Genomic DNA, 23,960 nt, shown 5'->3' with positions numbered 1-23,960 from the left:
AGTGGGAGCCGTGATTGGCCGAACCTGCGGACGCGGCAGGTAAACAAACCGACCCGGCCTGCCAAAGGTTGCCAATCCCTGATCTAATACATTGTAGTTTTGTTTACCTGGAGCGTCTGCAGGCAGGGAGCCCCTCAGTTCCCTGTGGCCGCAGTTCGCCGTTCCCAGCCAATGGGAACTGCGGGAAGTGATGCTCCAAGTAAACAAAACGTCTCGACCCGCCAGCGGCTTACCCTGATGGGCCGGGAGCCAAAGTTTTCCAACCCCTGAAATATAGGGTCAGCTTATGAAAGGGTCATACAGTTTTTGCTATTTTTGCCTATCCATTTTGGGGGGGTCAGCTTATAAACGAACGGGCTAATGAACGAGTATATACGGTATTTTTGTCCTAGACATTTCTTGATCTTGATGTAAGCATGGCCTCAAGCCAGCATCAGGGTCAGATGGGGTTTTTGTTTGTTTGTTTGTTGGAAGACACATGTTTCCTTAACACAAGTATTTTGTATAGGGCAGGAATCGGCAACCTTTGGCACGCGGCTCGCCAGGGTAAGCACTGTTTGTTTACCTGCCGCGTCCGCAGGTTCGGCCGATCGCTGCTCCCACTGGCCGCGGTTCGGGAAGCGGCGCGGGTTGAGGGATGTGCTATCCCAAATAGCCCTCCCAAATAGGTAGAAACGATTAATGAAAAAATGGTGACTTGCACTGCATGATTTATTGCCAGGTATTCCTAGATATGCTACGTGAATAACACTGTGGCCTAATTAAACTATATACATTGCATCTTATCTTTCTTCCTGCATGGCTAGGACAAAAGCACCCATTTAAAAGCCCAAATCCCAGCTAACCTACTGCAGGAAGTTTCAGTCAAAATAAAAAGGTACTCAGTCACCCAGGATAGGGAAGGGCCCTAATTCTGGAGCTCTATGCGATAATTCTTATGGAGGAGCCTTCTTGTAAAGCTATTCAGGAGTTTTTAAAATGTTTTTCCTTTCAACATGTGCAATACATGTTAAACATATCAATAACATCACCTTTTGAGAAAAATGAAAAGATCTGAATTATGTTAGTAGCCATATAGTCTGTGAAAATGTATTAATACAGATATGAACCTGATGTAAATAATTATCAGATTTTAGCTATCTCCTATTACTTGACTAAATACCGTATATACTCGTTCATAAGCCGAATTTTTTTAGTAAAAAAGGGGAAGCATCAGAGAAGGGGGTTGGCTTATGAACGGGTTTAGAGAGGGAGAGGTGGGACACAGCCCCTCCCCCCAAGAGATGGAGCAAGGAGAGGCAGCAGAGCCAGAAGGGAAGAGGCGGGGCCAGAGTCTCTCCGTTTCCGGCTACGCTGCTCTCCCCCCAGCCTCCGAGGCAGCTGCAGCTCCGGGGCTGGCAGGCTGTGGCTGCGCCACCCGGTCTGGCCCGCCGGAGCAGGCTGCAGCCGCGCCGCCCGGTCTGGCAGAGCAGCTCCAGCCAGGCCAGAGACATCCTCCCTTGGCCCACCCCAGCTAAGGTGGGAAGGGATGGGATGGGGAGAGTGTGGGGGCCCCGGGCTAGGGGTGGGGTCATGTGGGGGGTGGTCACAGGGGTTACTCCCCTGACCCCCAGCTTCTCTCCCCCCCAAAAAAATGTCCCCACCAGTTGCTGTCCCGGCCCATCAGGGTAAGCCGCTGGTGGGCCGGGACACTTTGTTTACTTAGGTTTACTTCCGTGCCTGTGGACGCTCGAGGTAAACAAACCATCTCGGCCCAGCAGCGGCTTATTCTGATGGCCCAGGAGCCAGTTTGCCGACCCCTGAATTATAGGGTTGGCTTATGAATGGGTCATAAAAAGTTTCCATTTTTACTTATCCATCTTGGGGGGGGGGGGGGGGAGGGGTCCGCTTATAAATGAACCGGCTTATGATGGAGTATATACGGTAATTGTTTACTTACCTCACATACTGTATCTTAGGCATATACACATTTCTTATATTCCTGTCTTTATAAAAGGCTGGGGTCAGCTGGCAGGGCTCTAAACTCTGGAACTTTCGCCCTCCCTTGACCTGAAATAGCCCAACTTTGGTGACCTTTTGGGCATACTACATGTGATATTTGTTTGACTGGGCTTTTGCCAAAGCTAAGGCTTGGCTTCCCACAATGATGAAGAAAGGAATTTCTGTAGGTGTCTGGCTGCCTGTTGGAATTATTAACACTGCTAGGATTTTATTGCGTTATTAATGAGGCATAAGGGTACCTAGAGCCTGGGATAGTCTTATTTTTAATTATTTAAAATCTAAGCACACAGACATCAGATTTATGTATGATATACATTTTAAAATGTATATAACCAACATTTTCAAACATAAATACATACGAGACACCGACACCCATATTTAGGCACCTAAATATACGTGGCCTGATTTTGATAAACGCAGAGCACTGGCAGCTCCCAATCAATGAGCTGTGGCAGCTCAGTATTTCTTAAAGGTGGGTGCCTCAATAAATAACCATTTTGGCCTTGGCAGGCCCTGTGCTCACCTTAGTTACTGTCTGCCTAGGCTCTGATGCAGACGCCTGCATTTTCTCTAGAATTAGACACATTTCTTGTTTATAGTGTCTCCAGGATGTTTGATTTTTCCACATGCCTATCTTTCTATCTCAGGCTCTCAGATACTGGGAGTGCAATGGGATGATCTGACCCTTTGTCACTAATCATTGACATTTCTCACTTCTACCTAATAATGCATTACTCACTAGAGTATTCATGTTAATTCATGAAGGGAGGACAGTAAGAAGTTGCCATATTCGGAGTTTCTGCTTAGCACATATACGGTGTGTTCACATTACAAAAGCATGACATTTTGGATTGTCTCCTGGCCTATAGGAACCTTCTGATGCCATATTCTAGCAGTGGACGGCCCGAGATCTCCATAACATATTACAGTCTGTAAGCAATTTGGAGCATGGACCTAGTCTTTCTGCTTTTATGGTGTAGTGACTAGCACACTTGTGAGTGCTTTGAATTAATTTGTTTGTGCAGAATTTGAGTTACATGTGAAGAAAGAGAAAGAAGCATGTATGGAAAACATTAGAACACAAACTCACTCTGCTGCTGTAAAAATGTGGCTGGAGTTGGTGCAGATAGCATTTATAGGACTGTCATGTCCCCGCATCTCTCCTACTGGTGTGAATGTATCCACATTCCAGAGCTTTAGAATACCTCCTCTACAGCCACTGAGAAGAACAGAGGAGCCAGGCACCAGTCCAAGAGCACACACCCAGTCCTTGTGTGCATTAGGAACTTGCTGAAAAACAAATGATGCTATAAGGCAGAGTGGGCACAGGAATGAGCACAGGTTTAGGCATCAGGAAGTTCTGAGTTCTAATCCCAGTTTCCCAGCTCTGCAACAGACTAGCTATGTGGTACGTCACATAGGTACGTCACAACTTCTCTGCTTCACTTTCTCTCTCTGTAAAACAGGGATAAAGCTTTTCTACCACAATGGCTTTATATAACAACATTAGTTAGCATTTGTATATAATTTTGAATGTGTGAAATGCTAAGTGTTATTGCAGAACAGGAATAAAATCCACTATGCATAGTACTGACTCTGATATCTACCTGCTCAGCCCGTACATGTTGAATTTCAAGAGAAATTAGTTGTAGATACACAATAATTGTATATTTCAACGTTCAGGTTCTGCATTTTACTGATAAGCATATAAAACAAATTGTAGAACAGTAGAAAAATTTCAGACTAAAGAAAATGACCCCTAAAGATGCAAATGGGTAAGATGCTTACCAGCTGTATAGAAATAGTTAAGGAACTGTGAAACTATCTAAAGCTCTTCCCCTCTCCCTCCTATGTATTATAAATAGATTTGAGGAACACTTATTAAAAACACATTCTTCCTTTATTGAGGAGAGACACTGCTGATTCAGAAAGCAAAACAGTACCCAAACAGGATGCCAATAACATTCATTTGAGACCAAGAGCAGTGAACTAATGTCCCAAGCCTGCTCCCATTGACTTCAATGGGAGCAGGCTTGGGCCGTAACTTCCAACACAATTACATTTTAGAGCAACTTTAGCTTTGGCTTCTGACTCCACTTTTCTCCCCCTCTGGAATAGTCATGCCCAAAACAGTCAAGAGCAGAGCTAAAACATGTAGTACACAATGAGAATACATACAGCATTACAAACCAGGGTGTTTTTATTGCCAGAAAAGGTTATATAATACAATATATGCCATCAGGTTATAAAATTATTGCTAAACTTATTTGCAGAGCTCCCAAGTGGCTGAGACATTAGGTAGAGCAAAAAAAAAAAAAAAAAACCTGACTCCACCAAAACACCTGAAAGCATAAGTAAGCTCTGATATTAAGTGTCCAGCCTCCCCTAATGATCGCAGAACTGGAAGTCCTAGCATTCAGTAAAATAGGAATTGCTATTCCAGATCTGACCAGGAGTTTTAGAGAAAGGCACAAAAAACCACGCAAGACACAATTATAAAATAACCTGTCCACACAGGAAGTTTCTTCTTAACCTCATCAGTTAGTGGGTCTCTTATGCCCTGAAGGAATAACTTCTGTTTATTTTAATCCTTATTGATGTAACTGTGGATGTTTTCAATACGTATATAGACGTCCAATACTTTTTCAAGAATTCCTAAGCTCTGCTAAGCACTTGGCATGAATGATATCTCATGGCAATCAGTTCCACAGATGAATTGTGCACAGTGTAAAATAAGCATTTATTTTGATCAGATTTGCTGCTTTTCACATCTTCTTTAGTTTTGACTTGCCTAAATAATGTTGTCTCTTGTCTCAAGGACTCCCTCAAGCCCTGCCATGGGGCAGAGTCTTGTGGAGCTGCAGCCCATACAGCAGCCCAGGGAAGTTTAGACAGGCCTCCAGTAATGTCAGTGGCTTCTCCAGCCCCTGAAGCAGCCCAGAATCAGGAGGTCGCAAAAGGTGGCTTAAAGCTGCCTTAGCCCTGAGGCTCTCAGTTATGTGCTGCAGAACAGAACCTCGCTCAAAATGTTTTAAATAAAGGTCTGTCAAAACAATGTGCAATATGTCATAGGAAAAAAAACAAAACAAAACCAAGATGTTGTTAGGCTCTGCTACAAATCCTTGCAGGTACCCACTGAGCATGCTCAGAGGTTAATTTTTCCAATGACTTTCAGAGCTATTGTCCAAGCAACGTTTTTTTAGTTTGATTGTGGAGATACTCCAGACTGAAAATCATTTAAGCCACACTTCAAAGTTCTATTGTTTTTAACCTAGTCCTATTGAAAATAAATGACAATTATTTTTAGAGTGAGAAACATATTTTTCTAGACGCATGTAGCTAAAGAGATGTTTTGAAACATTATAGCTATAATTTTACACACACATATACATATGTATGCACTTTTCAGTTGAGACCACGTAAGAAAACGTTTCAGACAAAAATAATGTTTTTGGAAGTTGTAAGTAAAACCAAGGCTATACAGTGAAAATGCTCTGAAATCCGATTTGTAACAATTGTTACTTAGGGTATGTGTAGACACGATAAATCGATCCACGATCGCTCTGCTGTTGACTCCGGAACTCCACCACGGCGAGAGGCGGAAGCGGAGTCGACGGGGGAGCGGTGGCCGTTGATCCCACGCCGTGAGGACATGAAGTAAGTGATTCTAAGTCGATCTAAGATACGTCAACTTCAGCTACGCTATTCTCGTAGCTGAAGTTGCGTATCTTAGATCGACCCCCCCCCCCCCCTCCCAGTGTAGACCAGGCCTTAGGAAACACTAAAAATTTTGTTCACAAATTACTTCTCAATTCAATATTCTCCACACTGCCCACAATACTGATGTTAATAAACCAATTCAGAGCACAAGAAGGTTAAGATGAATATTCCATGAGGATGTGATTTCATATAACAATGCTCTTGAAGCCAACCAATCAAAGTACATGTTCTGTGCTATACTAACAGAGTACAAACCACTTCACTATCAGTCTTCTGACATTCCACTTCAACAACAGAGGAAAGCAATGGTGTTCCTAGTTCAAAGAGCAGCTCTACAGGTTCAGTCTATTTGCCCAATATACCTACCTAACAAATTAAAAACAGCAGCAGCAAAGTAGGTAGTGACAGGCTGAACACAAATCGACTGTTCATTTATAAAGTATGAAATACACACAAAAGTACTACAGCAAAATTATCAGATCATCCACCTGATTTTACATTACCTGAAGCAGGTCTTTTTGAGCTAAATCCCATTTCTTTATTCCATTATCTCTGGACCCACTAAAAAGGGTGTCTCCAATGATAGTAAGTGCTTCAATCCCATCATAATGAGGTGGTTCAAAATTGTGTGTTGGACTAACAGTTCCAAGGGCCCCTTCAGTTACATCAAACATCTAGAACAAGAATAGCAATAAATATTCAGACATGCTATCTGCTCTTGGCAGGCAATTAAAATAAATCAGAGAACTCATTTCACCTCTACCATGTAGCTATCTTGAATATATTCAGGGATAATGTAATGTAAGCTCAGGTTTAGCAGAACTCGAGTTAGCAGACCCTGAGTTTGTTAACCTAGGGCTTGATCATCTACGCTCATTTTGTAATTCCAGGTTAGGAATTGTTGGGGTTCCAACATCTACCTTGAAGGTTGGACCCAGTCGTAGTGCCCTCCAAAACGTGGCTGCTCTAGCCCTTTGTTTGTGGTGCAGTGTGGAAAACTTGGGTCTGTCTATCAAACTTGACTGTCCATAAGACAAAGAAAGACGGCCCGTGTGATTGAGGAATCCCTTTGGTGGACTTCCAAACTGCAAAGCAATAGGGCTTGAACCATGGGTCCCAGCTTGACTCAGGCTCAGCCCTGCCACTCCCATGGGATCTGTGACCCTTGAGCCAAACCCTCAGTTGGCATCTTTTGTGTGTACACAGGAGGGGTTAGGCTTGAGCCTGAGTTTGAATCTGGGCTTGCACTGCAGTGTAGACATACCCACCATGAATGATTTATAAGGGGAAACTTGGGAAAGAGCTGAAGAGTTTCATTCCTTATAGGCAAGACCCAAGGTACTGTGGAGCACATAAATTATGTGGCAGAGCCCCAACTCAATTAATGTAGCAGAGCTTCACTGAATTCACTGCAAGTGGGAATTATTCAGAAGTGCTAACTCACTAGGAGATCAATAGATAATCTTCTAATTGTATTATAAAAATGTGTCCAAATACCAATAACCAATGCCCAATATTTATTTGCTCTGTAGCAGAGGAACATCTCTCCTCTCAGCCTTAGTATCTTCACAGACAGCCTGTTAGTAATTTCTGACTGCTCAGGGAAGGAGCATGCAGCAGCATGAGGAGCATAAGGGTGGGAGCATTGTCTTGTAGTTGAAAGGTGGATACTTGTAGGAAGAGGTGGTAATTTCCAGAAAATTTTGTTTCTATAAGTGTTCTGTCTCCTCTGAGCCACATATACCTTTCTCCTTCCCAGTTCTCTGAGAACAGGGTCCCAGAATACAGGGTCTTCAAACAACAGACCATTAGCTCCATTCAAATAACCTCTGTGTCATGCAACTTAGTTACCTTAATAGCACTTTACAATAAATAAACTTGACAGTAAGAAAAACTGATTATTTGGCAATGTAAAAAAAAAAAAAAAGCTTAAATGAATTAAAGGTTTGGTTTTTTTTTAAATTTCATTATGCATGGCATTCAATTAGAAATTCATGGAACAGTTGCATCTGTCACAGAACGACATGCAAGACTAATTTTATCTAAAGATTACATTCACTTCAGTGGTATATTCTGTTCTTAGTATTTTAATACACATCAAACCACTGAAATAAATTAAGTTTACATCCCATATTTTAGGATCTCCCTTCAAGAGTATGACTAAATCTTTCCAACTAAATTAAGTGGGATTTACCTGCTTTCCTTTTTCCAACTTAATTTGACAACATATTACAATACAAATACAATGACATTAAAAGGAAGCTATTTGGGTGGCAAAGTCAGGCACTCAAAATTTAGAAAACACTAGAATTAAGGTTGCCTGCATAACCTTAATTCTGCCACTGTCTGGGTGTGCATAATGTACAGTATTTAATTATATGACCACATGCTATTTTCTCCTCAGGATCCCTTCATCATTCAGTGCATCAGGAAGAGAGCTCCTGATTTAACCTCTGTACACAGTTCAATATTTTGTGTAAATCTATTATGTCACTACTTATTCATCTTCTCACTTTTGATACTGCCCTAATATTTTAATTTCTCTTTATATGGAAATCTTTCCCCGAGTCTAAAAATTGCTGTTGCCCTTCATCAGACTGTTTCTGTTATATACTTTTTGAGATGGGGCCATCGTTAGATGGAAAGTGCTATAAAATTGGTATTATTAATAAACATATTCATATGCATTACATGATATACGATTATCCATTTGGGCTGCCATTTTTTGGGATGTTGGGAGAGGAAGGTAGAAAATGGAAGTGTCACTAATCCTAAACCCTGCCCCTACCGGTCAAGTGAAAATACAATAAAGGAGAAAATACTAAGATGTATTACCTTTATATAGTGATCCTTTGAGCCAGTAATGATAAGATCTTGTCCATTGGAAATGCGGTCTACAGTAAGGCACATGACAGGGCCTAGGTGACCAGTTAACTTTCCTGTAGACTGGAATCTTTAAGAATAAGAAAAGGAGTGAATGCGAGGCGGGGGTAATGTGATGAAGAATATTCTTAATTTTTAACCAGCTTTAAACCTGGATGTAGAGAGTATGCAGCTCCATTTTCAAAAGCGTGACACCCTGTGGGGATTTGGGGGTTTATTACTTCCATTGGATATGCTGAAAAATATGATCTATTTATACAGACAGTTTCTGGCCAAATGGATTTTCTGCCTTTTTGCTCTTTTCTTCACAAGTTTTCCAGATGTCTTCTCCACCTTCCCACCCCCACCACACATGGAAATTTACCAAATTTACCCACCAATAAACATGCCCAATCATGGTAAATGTAAATAAATACATGCTTAACTTGTTTGAAAATCTACTTTTATGTCAGATAATTCTAACTACAGGCAATTATCTCCACTTTAGCTAGTCTTTGCATTCCGACTATTTCTGGATGTCTGTATTCTGATTTGCATAACCACTGTCTGGTTATTTTCAATTACCAGATATTATGTAAATCCAGTTGCTCTCATTGGGTGATAGCCACTACTAGTCTGAATGCAGGCATTAGCAAAATCATTTTTCAGTAACTACCTTAAATATGCAAGTCTCTGTACCCTGGTGGGCTACTCTAATCTGTCTTTTCACTTGTGCCATTTTCAAACTGCTTACTTCTGACTCATTTTGACTGAACAGAAAATGATGACTCTTTTCACTGCAGCTGCTATATATAGGCCTGATCCTGCAGATTCTCACTACCAGGCGAAGTGCCTGCTATGGCTCTGATCCTACAATGAGCTCCTCAGAGAGCACCATTCACTTAAAGAGGGTGCTACCTACACATAACTCATTGCAGGATTGGGGCATGAGTGAGTATTCGGGCAGTAAGGGTTGGCAGTATCAACCTATATGTGTTTGTTTTGAGCTGTGTTTCAGAACTGAACTGGGGTTGTGTCGGGCTGGAATTATCTCAGTGCAAACACAATGACCATTATTCTGAGGGGAAGGCTTTGCTGACCTGGTGGTAGTAGGGAGGAGAGATGCAAGGAATGCAGAAAATGAGTCAAAAGGTTTTTAAACCCATTTCCACAATCTCACAGCCCCATTTTCTTTGCTTCTATGGTTTCCTCCCCTCTATCACATAAATTTTAGTTTGCTGACCTGTAGGGAAGGCAGGAATGGGGAGCAGGGAAAGGAGATAAGGAATGAAGAAGGAAAGCAGGGGAAATGACTGGGGAGTTAAGAAAGGCCAACGAATAAGGTTGTATGCTTTTCATTTAAAATTCACTTTTCAACCCCGTTTTTATTCTTTTCCACTCATTTAAAAAGTCACTGTTTAATTCAAAGACTCAGCCCACTAGTAATTAAGCAATAACTTCAGGGTGTGTTGTATTGGGTCAGTAATAACCATAGTGTGGACTAATTAGTCCCTTGGACTTTGACCTACGTGCTTGTTCAGCCTAAGACATGGATATTGCCTCACTAACAGGAAGCATCCTGGTGCTATCTTTGTCATACATTCTGGTAAATATCTAGAGAATATTATCTTTTGCCTTAGTTATGTACCTTTTAAGGTCCCACATCCTTACTGCATTTCCAGAAGCTGCATAGAGGAAAGTGCCTGTTGGATTTAGTGCAATTTGGTTGATCTGGTTTTCTCCAGCAGGAATAGTTACTGTTCTGTTAGTGCTTCCAGAACAACCATCACCCGACATAACCTGGCCTGAAGACCTGAATATTACCAAAAAGAGACTGTTACATTTTGTTTAAAAATAAGCATGCTTATTTGAATGTAGAAGAACCACAGACCGATTTTGAATGCTGAATAAGATAGGCAAATCCACAGAAACACTCTATACATGGATTTAAAAAAATTGGAGTTTCCACATATTATAAATAAATATTTACTGAGTCTGCATCCATAAAGAGGCTGGCACCAACAAGCTATGCATTTGTACTATATTGACCTGTGACTGGGATCTCAAACTAGGCAGGATCAGCCTTGTAAGTACTTAGATGGGAGACTTTCAGGAAAAAACCCAGGTGCTGATTATTCAGGAGGCGGCATTCTTCTCTCTAACACATGCTGATTGTCTGCCTGTTGATTCATCCCTAGCACAACAGTAGGGTCATGGTGCTATCAGAAATGCCAAATTCCTGATAAATTGAGGTATAAGATTCAGTGGCATATTTTTGCAAGAGTGGAGATGTTAACCCTGATATTCTGGCCAAATTCTAGCTTAGGTAACTACATTCTGCTCACTACATTTCTGTTGTTTCAATTGGCTAAATTGATTTCTCTTCCTAAAAACTGTTGTGTATTTATGTTGACACAAAATGACTGCTGTGTTGCACCATACAGGTGGTTGCAGTGGAGTGGTGGATAAAGTGATAACACATATAACTGTACATATAGACAACAGCAACAAAAGGGGTTGTGTCCTCATTACCTTTACCCTGTAGTGATACTATAAGAGAGGCCTCAGATCAAAGCTTGTAGAGCTGATAACTTCATGGCAGCTGCAGTTCTTGGTAGCTGCCTCCTTTGTTCCTCCCATAAGCAACCCAGCCACTCTTACTCCTCTCCCAAACCCTTCCCCTTGCTCTCTCCCCAGAACTCATACAATCCCCTTCCTATCCCACCTCTATTTCCACATCCCCACTAGCCAGCACTAAGACGCAATCTCAAGTGAGATGCTAGTATTTTTAAATTCACTCAGAAAAGGGGTTCCCTTCAAATATTAGCTCTGACTTTTGAATGATAGTGTTTTTAAACTAGCCTGAATACAGAATACTCACCTTAAACTCTTGTATTTAAAGATAAGGTAGAGATAGATTCATGTTTGGTTAGGGTTCTAAGTATCCCCATAAAAAAACCCCTCCCATACCTTTAAAACTGAATAAAACTATCATGTAAAGACTCAACTCACTCAACCAAGACCAAAATGCCATCTCAGGGCTGAAAAAAACCTGAAGTTAAAGACAAAGCTGTTTGAGCCCTTATATTGGTTTCTTTGCAGTCCCATAATATTCTGTACATAAAATATGATCTTTACACCTTCTCTTATTAAGACAAATGCAATTTTATTTAAAATTAAGAATCATTCAGCTCTCTGCATTTGAGATTTAAGTCACTTACGTCAATGTCCGAATACACTTGGCAGAATCTCTGATGTCCCACACCTTAATATAAGATGTTGAAATTGTGAAGACCAGGCTAGTATAGTTGCAATATTTTACAGATACAACATTGTTAGGATGACTTCCTAGCGACATAATCTCTTGTCCAGTTACCAGATTCCATACTTTACAAGTGCGATCTAAAAAAGACACACAGAAGAGAAAATGTGTATATTTTTCTCCATATAAAAAATTATATTTATGTTTATGTATCATAGTCATAGAATCATACAATATCAGGGTTGGAAGGGACCTCAGGAGGTCATCTAGTCCAACCCCCTGCTCAAAGCAGGAGCAATTCCCAACTAAATCATCCCAGCCAGGGCTTTGTCAAGCTTGACCTTAAAAACCTCTAAGGAAGGAGATTCCACCACCTCCCTAGGTAACCCATTCCAGTGCTTCACCACCCTCCTAGTGAAAAAGTTTTTCCTAATATCCAACCTAAACCTCCCCCACTGCAACTTGAGACCATTACTCCTTGTTCTGTCTTCTGGTCTTATTTAGCCCGTCCACTGCTAAAGGACCTCCCCCCAGCCTAAGGGGAGGATCCACAGGACCTGGATAACCAAGTAATTCTGGGGAACAACTAATGAAATAACAGGGACAGGAGTGTGGTCAAAGGATCAAACGAAGGGAACCAGAGGGGGACATCGAGCAGAGAGTCTTCTGGTACCACTGAGAACAGTCTAGATCCGTCCTCTTTGGAACCCTCTTTCAGGTAGTTGAAAGCAGCTATCAAATCTCCCCTCATTCTTCTCTTCTGCAGACTAAACAATCCCAGTTCCCTTAGCCTCTCCTCATAAGTCATGTGCTCCAGCCCCCTAGTCATTTTTGTTGCCCTCCGCTGGACTCTTTCAAATTTTTCCACATCCTTCTTGTAGTGTGGGGCCCAAAACTGGACACAGTATATCACCCCCTGCAGCATTTTAGGTCCCTCACAAATGATTGAATTCAATATGTCCCAACAACCATATGTGGACATCTCCATGCTGCAGCAAAACTACATCCAGTTTATAATAAAATATGTTCCTTCTTAACATACCAGCTCCCAAGAGCATTTCACACCCAATGTACAATAGCCTCACAATCAGTCCTTGGTCAGTCCCTCCACAGGGAAAATGTGAGAAGATAGGTGGAAGTTGCAGACTATCCTGACGATCACAACATTTGGGCTATGGAAGATCACAGGGACACCTCACCAAGAACACACTGCAGCAGGGGGCTGAAAGCCTGAGCACCACAGATGACCTTGACTGACAAGTTAACATGTGAGGAGAGAGGCACTCTCTGGAAGTCAGGTCCCAAACTATTCAGGGCTTCAGGCACCTCTGAAAATCCCAGTCCAAGTGGGTAAAATGCCCAGTTCCAGTTTCAATGAGATTTAAGTACCTAAGGACTCGTCCACACACAGAAGATATACTGCTTTATTTGCTCTGGTATAGTTAAAATGGCACAGCCCTCTAGGGTGGATGCAGTTATACCAGTATAGCTTATTCCTGTTTGGGAAGAGGAATAAGAGATACCCGTATAAGCACATTTTTACCAATAAAACTGCATCCAAACTTGGGGTTGTAGCAGCATAACTGTATCAGTAAAAAAACCCAAAAAACATATCCCTAATGATGTAATTTTACTAGCACAAGTAGTGTGGATAGACCTGGACTCTCTTCAGATGCTTTGAAAACCTTAGCTTTAAAGTCCAAACCTATACCTTCCGCTGAACCCTCAAATGAAATTAGCAGCCAGTGCAGCTTCTGGAACACTGATATAACGTACTCTAAGTAGGCCACTGCCTTCTACATTAATTGCAATTTCCAAAGGGTTTCAAACACATTAAGTAAATAAAAGTCTATGCCATTTTGCAGCTTTATCAGGTTTTCCCCCGACTAATATTTACCTTTCTTAAACAAATGTTTGTTACATATAGGAAACTAACAAGTGGCAAGAAAAACAAATATTTACCCCACCTGCCAATGTGCTTCTTAGTTCCAAAAATTTAGGACGCTTTGAAAACTTTTTAAAGACCACAAATCTAATTTTAAAACACTAATTTAAAATACCTTTTGTCACATAACTACTAAAATTGAAATCTTATTGCAATTCAACTGAGCAAAAACATTTTTAATCATATCATCACAGTGAAAATAGCCGCAAATACAACAAAAGGCAGCAGACAAGAGATACACATTTCTTCCTGCCATCACTAATGCACGTCCAAAATTTAGCAGCGCACATCCCCTGTAAACTTGCAAAAATATTAGATTTTTAACAAGAACATGAACATTTATATAATTTCCCACAAATGTAAACAGGAAAAATAATAAACAAAATAAAATTAGAAAATGTTGGCAGCATTTGACTTCTACTAGCTTTTCAGCCATCAAGGCTATAACTCGATACTGGTAAGAACAGTCAGTGATGCTATGTGCCACCAAAAGAAATAATCAGAATAGGTTTCACCAGATTACTCGAATATGATCTACAGGGGGACCCATACTTAGGTGGTGTTTTCTAGAAAGGAACATAAGGGTAAACAGGGGGAGGCACTGAAATCTTGGTATTTATTATTTAATGAAGAGGGGAGTTTTTCCATCACTAAGCTATACTTCATGCCCTGCAGCTACTCCAATTCACTTGGGCCCCATCCTAGAAGGAGAACCACGTGGGCTGTCAATGGGGTGCTGAGTGGGAGCAGAGGTCCATACATGTCATTCTTCATGCAAGTTAGAGGCCTTGAAATGCCTCTCTTACATTTTTGGCTGCATGGATATTACAGCTGCAGAGCTTTTTACTAGCTACATCACAAAGATATTCAGGAAGAGCTCCAGAAAGAACGAATATAGAGTAAATGGGAAATAAATGTCTTTTTCTACATTCATTTGTGTATCTGCAACCAAAATCAAGGAATTAGGATGGAGAGTCACTAAAGATGAGTAAAAGAGCCGCTTTCTAAACACAGTTTCTAGCAGCATGGAGAGAGTGTGTAATCTCTTGTAGGCTCCAATACTGCAAACATACTTCTGCACATAGTTAACTCTAAGCACTTGTGTACCCAGGCTGAAATCAATACAACTACTCACACGTATAAACTATTTGCAGTGTTAGGGCCCTAGTTTTTCTGGTATGTTACTGTAGTCAATGGATAACTTTAATCTATTTCTTTACAGGAGTATAAAGACCACCAAGTGGACATACACTTCCAAGTCATGGGCCATTCATTGCTGGGCAGATTCTTATGCAAATTCCACTCTTGCAATAGTGTGTCTAAGCTATATTTTCATTTGGCTATAGCAGCTGGATTGCCTTGTAGGTTCTGGGCCTGTGCATTTTGTAGGAGAAGTTTAAAAGAAAAGTGTATATAAAATCTATAGGACATATAAACTGTATCATTATTAAAGGAAGAGAGTCAGGTCAAACTTGACCCAAAGTACAGTTAGTTTATTTCCCCCCTTTAAATAATATTTTCAAAATCTAACACCAATAGAAATGTTTTTGTTTTTTCTTTAATAGAATGCATTTTAAAAACAAAAATATTCCTGCTATGTTTCAAATCCAAATGTTGCAGCAGCGAGTTACTGCACGAGAAGTTGAAAGTGAAATTGAGCAGTAAAATTGATTACTTATGTTTTCAACATTCAGGCTGAGAGAAATGCAAAAGTGAAGAGTAAGTTAGATATTAAATTTATTTCTTTTAATAACATGGGGTTAATTGTAACAGAAAAAATATTTTAAAACATATTAATTTTAACCTGACAGTGGCATTTTAATAGTTAAAGGAATGATCCTAAATACCTCAGCCAGATTATGAAACAATAGGGAGCTGATCTGCACAGTATTTTTCCAGACTGGGGAAGTTTACTGGGAGGGGGAGAGTGTTCTGGTGGCCAGAGCTTAAGACTGGAATTCAGAAGGACAAATGTTTTTTAAGATGCTATTTTGGAAGTTAATTTTCCAATTAAAAGGAACTCACAGATGGAATGCATGAGGGACAAACATTGGTTAATCAAATCAAGCTTATTATGCTCTAAAAGTGGATTTTTCACAGCATTCTACCCCAAACCTCGCATTTCTATCACTGGCCACCGATAAGGAATTTCAAAATATATTGATTTTTCAAAGCAGTTTCAGTAGGCAACAAATACATGAAGCCTCCCCAACCTTTAGATCCAGTGAACAGAAGATCATCAGTAGAATCAACACAAAGCACAGCCTTGGTATGCCCTTCAGCTAGATGGATACACTGAAGTGGTGAAGATCTGACGTATTTTGAAGCAGGGAATGGGTTAATTATGCCCCTAAAAAAAAAAAAAGAAAGAAAAAGAAAGAAATATGAGTTAGATATGGTAATGTAAATCACTTATTTCCACAGCTCTCTGTGATCCAGTATTTATTTTTCCTGCATTATTTCCTATAGCCTTACATATAAAAATGAAGTTGCAGATATGTAGGAAAATATATTAATATTATTCACTTACATATTTTGGTATTGGACAATTGAATTTGTCTTCTATAAGTGGCAGGACCAACCATCCCTGACACGTTTGTCCAACCTGTTTTTTAAAACTTTCAATGATGTTTTCACAGCCTCCCTTGGAAGCCTATTCCAGACCTTAACTGCCTTCATAGTCAAAGTTTTTTCGAACATCTAACCCAAATCTCCCTTGCTGCAGAGTAAGGCCATTATGTCTTGTTCTACCTTTAGTGGACATGGAGAACAATTCATCACTGTTCTCTTTACAAAAGTCCTTTACATATTTTGAAGACTTATCAAGTCCCCACTTCAATCTTCTTTTGTCAAGACAAAACATGCACTTTTTTTTTTTTTTTAAACTTTCCTCCCAGGCCTCATTTTCAAAGCCTTTTATCATTTTTGTTGCTCTCCTCTGAACTCTCTCTACACCTTATCCACATCTTTCCTAAAGTGTGGTGTGCAGAACTGGACACAGTGCTCCAGTTCAGGCCTCACCTCACATGTACTACTTTCCTCCCATCCACTAGGGCAGTGACCCTGTCAAAGAAGGAAATTAGGTTGGTTTGGTATTATTTGTTTTTGACAAATCCATGTTGGCTATTCCTTATATCCCTATTATCCTCCAAGTGCTTGTTCCAGTATCTTTCCAGGTATAGAAGTAAGGGCAATGGGTCTCTAATTCCCCAAGTCTTCTTTGTTTTCCTTTTTAAAGATAGGTATTATGTTTGCCCTTATAGCAAAGAGTATAGGTGTGACCAATAAAACTTCTCTATGGCTTTCAATATATTTATATTATATACCTCTAACTCTTCTGCTTTCCAAATTAAATGGATCTAATGTTTTAGCGGCAGCATGATTCAGCAGATGATACCACTGTCAGAGCCAGGAGACCCACAATTTACTCCTAGGTCTGCCTCTGTTTTGTAACCTTGGGCAATTCATCCAACATCTTTGCACCTCAGGGGCATTTATCTACCTTTGCAACAGCGCTTTGAGATCTATGGATGAAAAATGCTGTAAATGCTATTATTACCAACACTATATGGTTATTAGCCTTTTCACTGCCTCTCTCTGGATATGTTCTGTTGTTTTTCCACAGGGTAGCCACATTACAAGTCACAGCTGTTTCTTCTCAGAACCCTGTTCCATGTTTCTGGATCAAACAAGGGTGGAAGTATGTTGAGCTATAACATTCTTCCATCTCTTAATCAATTTTGAGTATTGGCAGTAAGACGGCAGATACCACTGACTAACATACACTGGAATATAACTTTTAGCTAATATGCTAAAACCTAAAAAAAAAGTTTGCCACTGATTATTTTTTTTAAAAACCATGCTTGATTAAAAAAAAAAAACAATAAACCCTAAGAAAAAAATTTACCTCTGATTTTCTCTAAAAAACAAAAAGGACATGATGGACAAAAGAAAACGAATGTTTTAATTTCTTGCAAAAAAGGAATAAAAGAAAAGGTACACAGCATACATGTATTGCGGGAGGTATAAAAAAAGAGCATGCAGCAAAAATGAGATTACTTAATAACTGAAGTAAAGGCATTAAGAACATCAACAAGAGGCCAGAAGGATGGAAAAGAGAAAGAGAGTACCTGTGTACCTCCGACAGAGAGGAATCACTTTCATCAGACCTATAATGAACAGTGGTAGGAGATTGCGAGGAGAAAGAATACAGGTATCAGCAGGGTAAAGTCTCCATACGAGAAGAACAAATAACAGCATGGCTGACTCAGAAATGCAGTGCACATTTACTTACTGCACATAGCATTGCTTCTTAGTTTATGCTTTACATCAGGTATAACACCGTGGATGAACATTCAAATGGCTCTCTCAGGGTAAGTTAAATTCACAAAATGTCTCATTCTTTATCACGAAGCTAAAGAATACTGCGTAGCCACTTCCTATTTCCCCAATATTTCTTACAGAAGTAGGCAGTGAAGAAAAATGAGATGGATACAATTTGACCCTGCATGTGATACTAATTCTGCCAAATATTTAAAGAGAAAAATCTAAAGCTGTCAGTGTCTGTTTAGTATAGAAACACACTTAAAAATTTTGCAGATTGCTTACATTCTTAAATAGAAAATATCAAGATTATTCAGTCTTTATTGAACCAAGCTCAGCAGTTTGCAAATGATCAGACAAGTTCAAAATCCTTCCCCTTCTGACCCCAAAAATGTTTTAGAACCGCTTCCCTCCAAAAACAAGATCTACATCTGCAGTATGCCTTAAAATAATAAAAGGATACTATGTCCTTCATTTTTAATGCAAATCAAACATGTTCAGTAATTTGAGTTTGATTTCATAGCCAGATAATAGAAAATACAAAGAGCTATGGTTACTAAAGCTCAAAGCATAAAAAGAAGCCTCTGATAGTATATCAGGTTAGTGATAAAATACTAAGATAACTTAGTTGGGATTAGGGAGTTACAAGCAGTTTTAAAGTACTGGAAGCCTTACAAGCAACTACTTGGTGTGCTGTGACTCTACAGGTCACTGAAAACCAAAAGTTAAAAAGAAATAACGTAAAAAAAAAAAAAGGATTAAAGCAATCCCTCAAAATGCTACAATCAAAATCAAACGTTGATTCTCCATTGTTGAGTTAGAGTTAAAAAGCACCATGTGGCAGTATTATCAGTACTGAAATCTTGAAATGAAGATTCTGGCTCAACTCAACGCGATCACTAGTTTTAATGAGATTTTTAGAGAAGGAGATGTCTTCAATGTCAAGCAACTCAAGTTTTATTTCTTCAAAATAATTCTCCAAATTGCCTCAATGGAATGCAGTCCATTAAATAATTAGGGTTATTGCTAAACTGCTGCACTATAGCTATTCCAGCAAATCCCCTTACAGGGGCTACTTTGGAGAGCTCTCTCAGCCATTCTAAAAGAGTAGCTGAATAATTAACAAAAGCACTATTTCCTAAATTGTTAACTAAATTCTAATTTCAAGTAGAAATATATATAGTCTTTTACACACACACACACACACACACACACACACACACACACACACAAATTCTATAGCTCTTTCAAGCATTTTGACTCAGGTTAAAGGAAAATTATAAGTACAGGAGCTAAGCTATAAAATAGGGAATAAGGTTCAGCAGGAAATTGATTTTCTTCAGTTTTGGCAATGTGTGAAAAGCATTTCCATAAAAGTGTTAAACTCCCTTTTAGAAAGTTCATGAAATGTAGCAATAGTATCTCCTTCTCTCTCACAGGAGAGGCCAAGGCATTTATTTAATGGAATGCTACATTGGGGATTGAGTATGCTTTGCAACTTGCTGGTAGGGGTCTGAAGCTTCCCTTTGTGACTTACTTATCCTGCTGAACTGATGTGTTTCCCTGAGAAACAGTAAGACGACTAAAAACATTCAGTTCATTACGGGGCCGGCTTGGTGGGGAAGAAGGAGGTGACAGACTAGCCTCTGAGGTTCCAGAATCTGAGCTATAAGAAAAAAAGAACATCTTCTTTAAAAGATTATGACATGTTAGAGAGGTTAAATGAAACATGCCTCAAACAATGTATTAGATTCTATTTTCTTAAACAAGAAATGCTGTTTACATGCACTACCGGAGAATGAAACCACCATATGGCTACAAAACTGCTGCTGGCCACAAGATGGCATGAAATTCACACAGTTTACTTTAAATGGTGAAAGCCCTATGCAGAAAAAATTGGCATATGTAAAATGAAGGAGCTCTTATAAAAAGAATAAATGCAGCTTTTCTCAGACATTTAGGACTTTTAAAAAAATAAATCATTTGCAAATACTCAAGAGGACTCTCTCTCTCTCACAGTGCTGACACCAAGTTGTATGAATACCATTATAAAACAAACACAGGAACCTGATAGTGGATAATAATTTCACAGCCACCATTAAAAATTTAACCTAGAATGAAAAAAAATGTAAAACAAATCTATTATTCTTCAAGAATATTTTCCAAAGGCTTAATAGCTTTAGGAAAAAAACCCGAAAAGATTCTTACTGTTTCTGTTCTTTCGCCTTTGGCTTTTCCGTTGTTTTCTCATAGGCCTTTCTCTTTGTTAAAGGTGAAGGTTCAGGTATTTTCTTCTCCATCAGAGATGACTGTTTAGAGCTAAGGTAATAGGGAAGATTATCTTATCTTTCAGGTTTTTTTTAAATTGCTTCTCGTATATTCAAGCTGCAGTTCTACCACTCAGAGTTAGTCTCAATATAGCTCTCAAAGTATGGAATTTGTTAGATCTCATGATATTTTTATTTATCATCATCATTGGTTTATGGACATCGGACAGCTCTTGAGTTTCGCTGGCTCCACTCTTTAATTTTGTTCTTGGAAGCCTCATGTTTCAATACTAATATAATATATGTCCATTTTATTTAAAAAAAAAAAAAAACAAAAAACCCAACAACTCCAAAGTACATCATGGGCCAGAGATCAGACACATGTATAGCAGTACATTGACATTATCAAGAAAAGAAATTAACTGAAGTGATTTTAATAGCTGGAGCAGGGGTGTCAAGCTCAATCAACGGGAAAGGAGGAATTCTAATTTTAGTTATGATCCGTGGGCTGGAGCATAAATTTTGGACTTCATACTCCCTCCCATCCACAGCAGAACACCCACTGATATTAGTGGAATGCCTGCACAAAAGTCAAGGACAGAATCTGGCTTATGCTTGGTATCTAAACTATTAGTTACTATTATTTAGTAAGTTCTTCATGGTCATATTCAGTATCATGAAGTGAAATAATATGCCCCCTCTTTGGAACACAGCTATTTCTGTCTTTAGTTTCTTCCCACCCTCTTCCTTCTCTGTTTCTTTCCCTATTCCTCGTATTTGTGCTTCTCCTCCGCATTTCCTTCACTGCAGCAATTTCCAACTCTCACTCCCCAAACCTTCCTCCCAAACCCTTTCCATCTACTAAAATGTTCACCAATGCAACAATTAACGCTGACATCAAAGTGTTATTGTAACTGACCCTCCAATGAGATAAATAGGAACTGTGAAGTCCCAGACCTCTCTGAGCCATTAATTCAGGCTGCTTGGAGACTCAGGAAGGTAACGTTGACTGGTTTGCCCTCGGTTCGCATTTGGAAGGATTTCTGTACAATTATGAGAGCTTGAAGCTTGCACCTGTTTTTAAAGTCAGATGAGATTTTGTATAATCTGAGGATATGTCAGACTTATGTGCAGTGCTGGGGAGGAGCCTGTGGTTGTGGTACACATAGGTACCAGTGACGTAGGGTAAGACAGGAGAGAGGTGCTGGAGATCAAATTTAGGCTGCTAGGTAAGAGCTTAAAATCCAGAACCACCACGGCAGCATTCTCTGAAATGCTTCTAGTTCCATGTGTAGGACCAGTTAGACAAGCAGAACTGGAAAGGAAGAGCCTAAACAGAAAGGATACACTCCACCTAAACCACAACAGAACCAGATTGCTGGCATGTAAAGCCTACAGGTGCAGAGAAGTACACTGTTCAGACGGAGAAGTCCCTTAGGAAAGGATCTACTAACAGGGATTCTCTATGTCTTAGAAAAGGGGAGAGGATACAAGTTGAGTACAGGTAGGAGCTGAAGAGAAACAGTCAAATGAAAAAGTTCCATTCAATTACATCACATGAAGGCAGACAACTAAATATTGACAAATTTTATAAGTGCTTGTATATAAATGCAAGAAGCCTAAATATCAAGATGGGTGAACTGGAGTGGCTAGTATTAAATGAGGATATTGATATAATAGGCATCAGAGAAACTTGGTGGAATGATTATAACCAGTGGGACATAGTAATACCAGGATGCAAAACATATAGGAATGATAGAGTAGGTCGTGCTGGTGGGGGAGTGGCATTATATGTGAAAGAAAGCAGAGTCAAATATAGTAAAAATCTTAAATGAATGAAACTGTACCACAGAATCCCTGTGGATAGAAATTCCATGCTTGAATAATAAGAGTACAGCAGTAGGAATATATTACTGATCACCTTACCAGGATGATGATGGTGACTGTGAAATGCTAAGGGAGATTAGAGAGGCTACAGAAATAGAAAACTCAATAATAACACTGGTCTACAATTTTTGAGAAGTCGTCTGCTTCAGAGATAAAATGTGCTATTTATTATGTATTTTGATGTGCTGAATTCAAATATGACAATTAAAACAACTGATTGTCTACTGTTTCTAAGATATTTAAGTTTTTACATTTTATGTCTATGTATATTGTGTAGATAGTAGAGTTTTAATCATAAATTGTAAACCTAGGTCTTTTCATGTGTTTATGGTTGCTTTACAAGATAATATTTCACCTGTCCTGTTTATGTAACACTTCAAAAATCAGCAAAAGGGTTATATAAATAAAATTTATTATGAAACAAAAGGCAAAACACTATTCTGTACATAGTTTAGTCCTATTCAGTGTCTACTCGGCGCTTCTTGGCTTGTCTCTTGTATTCATTAAATGGAGCATCTCTTGTCACTGTCCAGCAATAGTCTGCAAGCATTGATGGGCTCCATTTGCCCTGATAGCGTTTCTCCATTGTTGCAATGTCCTGGTGAAATCGCTCGCCGTGCTCGTCGCTCACTGCTCTGCAGTTCGGTGGAAAAAAATCTAGATGAGAGTGCAAAAAATGTATCTTTAGTGACATGTTGCAACCAAGGCTTTTGTATGCCTTGAGGAGGTTTTCCACCAACAACCTGTAGTTGTCTGCCTTGTTGTTTCCGAGAAAATTTATTGCCACTAACTGGAAGGCTTTCCATGCCGTCCTTTCCTTGCCACACAGTGCATGGTCAAATGCATCATCTCGAAGAAGTTCACGAATCTGAGGACCAACAAAGACACCTTCCTTTATCTTAGCTTCACTTAACCTTGGAAATTTTCCACAGAGGTACTTGAAAGCTGCTTGTGTTTTGTCAATGGCCTTGACAAAGTTCTTCATCAGACCCAGCTTGATGTGTAAGGGTGATAACAAAATCTTCCTTGATTCAACAAGTGGTGGAGGCTGAACACTTTTCCTCCCAGGCTCCAATGACTGTCGGAGTGGCCAATCTTTCTTGATGTAGTGGGAATCTCTTGCACGACTATCCCATTCACAGAGAAAACAGCAGTACTTTGTGTATCCAGACTGCAGACCAAGCAAGAGAGCAACAACCTTCAAATCGCCACAAAGCTGCCACTGATGTTGGTCCTAGTTTATGCACCTCAAAAGTTGTTTCATGTTGTCATAGGTTTCCTTCATATGGACTGCATGACCAACTGGAATTGATGGCAAAACATTGCCATTATGCAGTAAAACAGCTTTAAGACTCGTCTTCGATGAATCAATGAACAGTCTCCACTCATCTGGATCGTGAACGATGTTGAGGGCTGCCATCACACCATCGATGTTGTTGCAGGCTACAAGATCACCTTCCATGAAGAAGAATGGGACAAGATCCTTTTGATGGTCACGGAACATGGAAACCCTAACATCACCTGCCAGGAGATTCCACTGCTGTAGTCTGGAGCCCAACAGCTCTGCCTTACTCTTGGGTAGTTCCAAATCCCTGACAAGGTCATTCAGTTCACCTTGTGTTATGAGGTGTGGTTCAGAGGAGGAGGATGGGAGAAAATGTGGGTCCTGTGACATTGATGGTTCAGGACCAGA

At 39.8% G+C, this 23,960-nt stretch overlaps 1 protein-coding gene across 1 annotated transcript in view; it reads right to left on the bottom strand.

The window, feature by feature from the left end:
- KIF21A (kinesin family member 21A) overlaps nt 1–23,960 on the bottom strand; it is a 113,364-nt gene that overhangs the window by 909 nt on the left and 88,495 nt on the right. The window contains exons 28-36 of the mRNA XM_065423792.1: nt 20,322–20,432; nt 19,651–19,779; nt 17,921–17,959; nt 16,004–16,140; nt 11,805–11,985; nt 10,232–10,396; nt 8,557–8,674; nt 6,225–6,395; nt 3,092–3,291 (exon numbers count right to left, since the gene is read on the bottom strand). Of these exons, the coding sequence (XP_065279864.1) occupies nt 3,092–3,291; nt 6,225–6,395; nt 8,557–8,674; nt 10,232–10,396; nt 11,805–11,985; nt 16,004–16,140; nt 17,921–17,959; nt 19,651–19,779; nt 20,322–20,432 (1,251 nt within the window). The remainder of the gene's footprint in view (nt 1–3,091; nt 3,292–6,224; nt 6,396–8,556; nt 8,675–10,231; nt 10,397–11,804; nt 11,986–16,003; nt 16,141–17,920; nt 17,960–19,650; nt 19,780–20,321; nt 20,433–23,960) is intronic.

The sequence above is a fragment of the Emys orbicularis genome, chromosome 1, assembly GCF_028017835.1.
Source record: "Emys orbicularis isolate rEmyOrb1 chromosome 1, rEmyOrb1.hap1, whole genome shotgun sequence".
NCBI lineage: Eukaryota > Metazoa > Chordata > Testudines > Emydidae > Emys > Emys orbicularis.
Note: the sequence above shows the minus strand (reverse complement) of the source record. Positions and strands in the feature narration are given on the sequence as shown.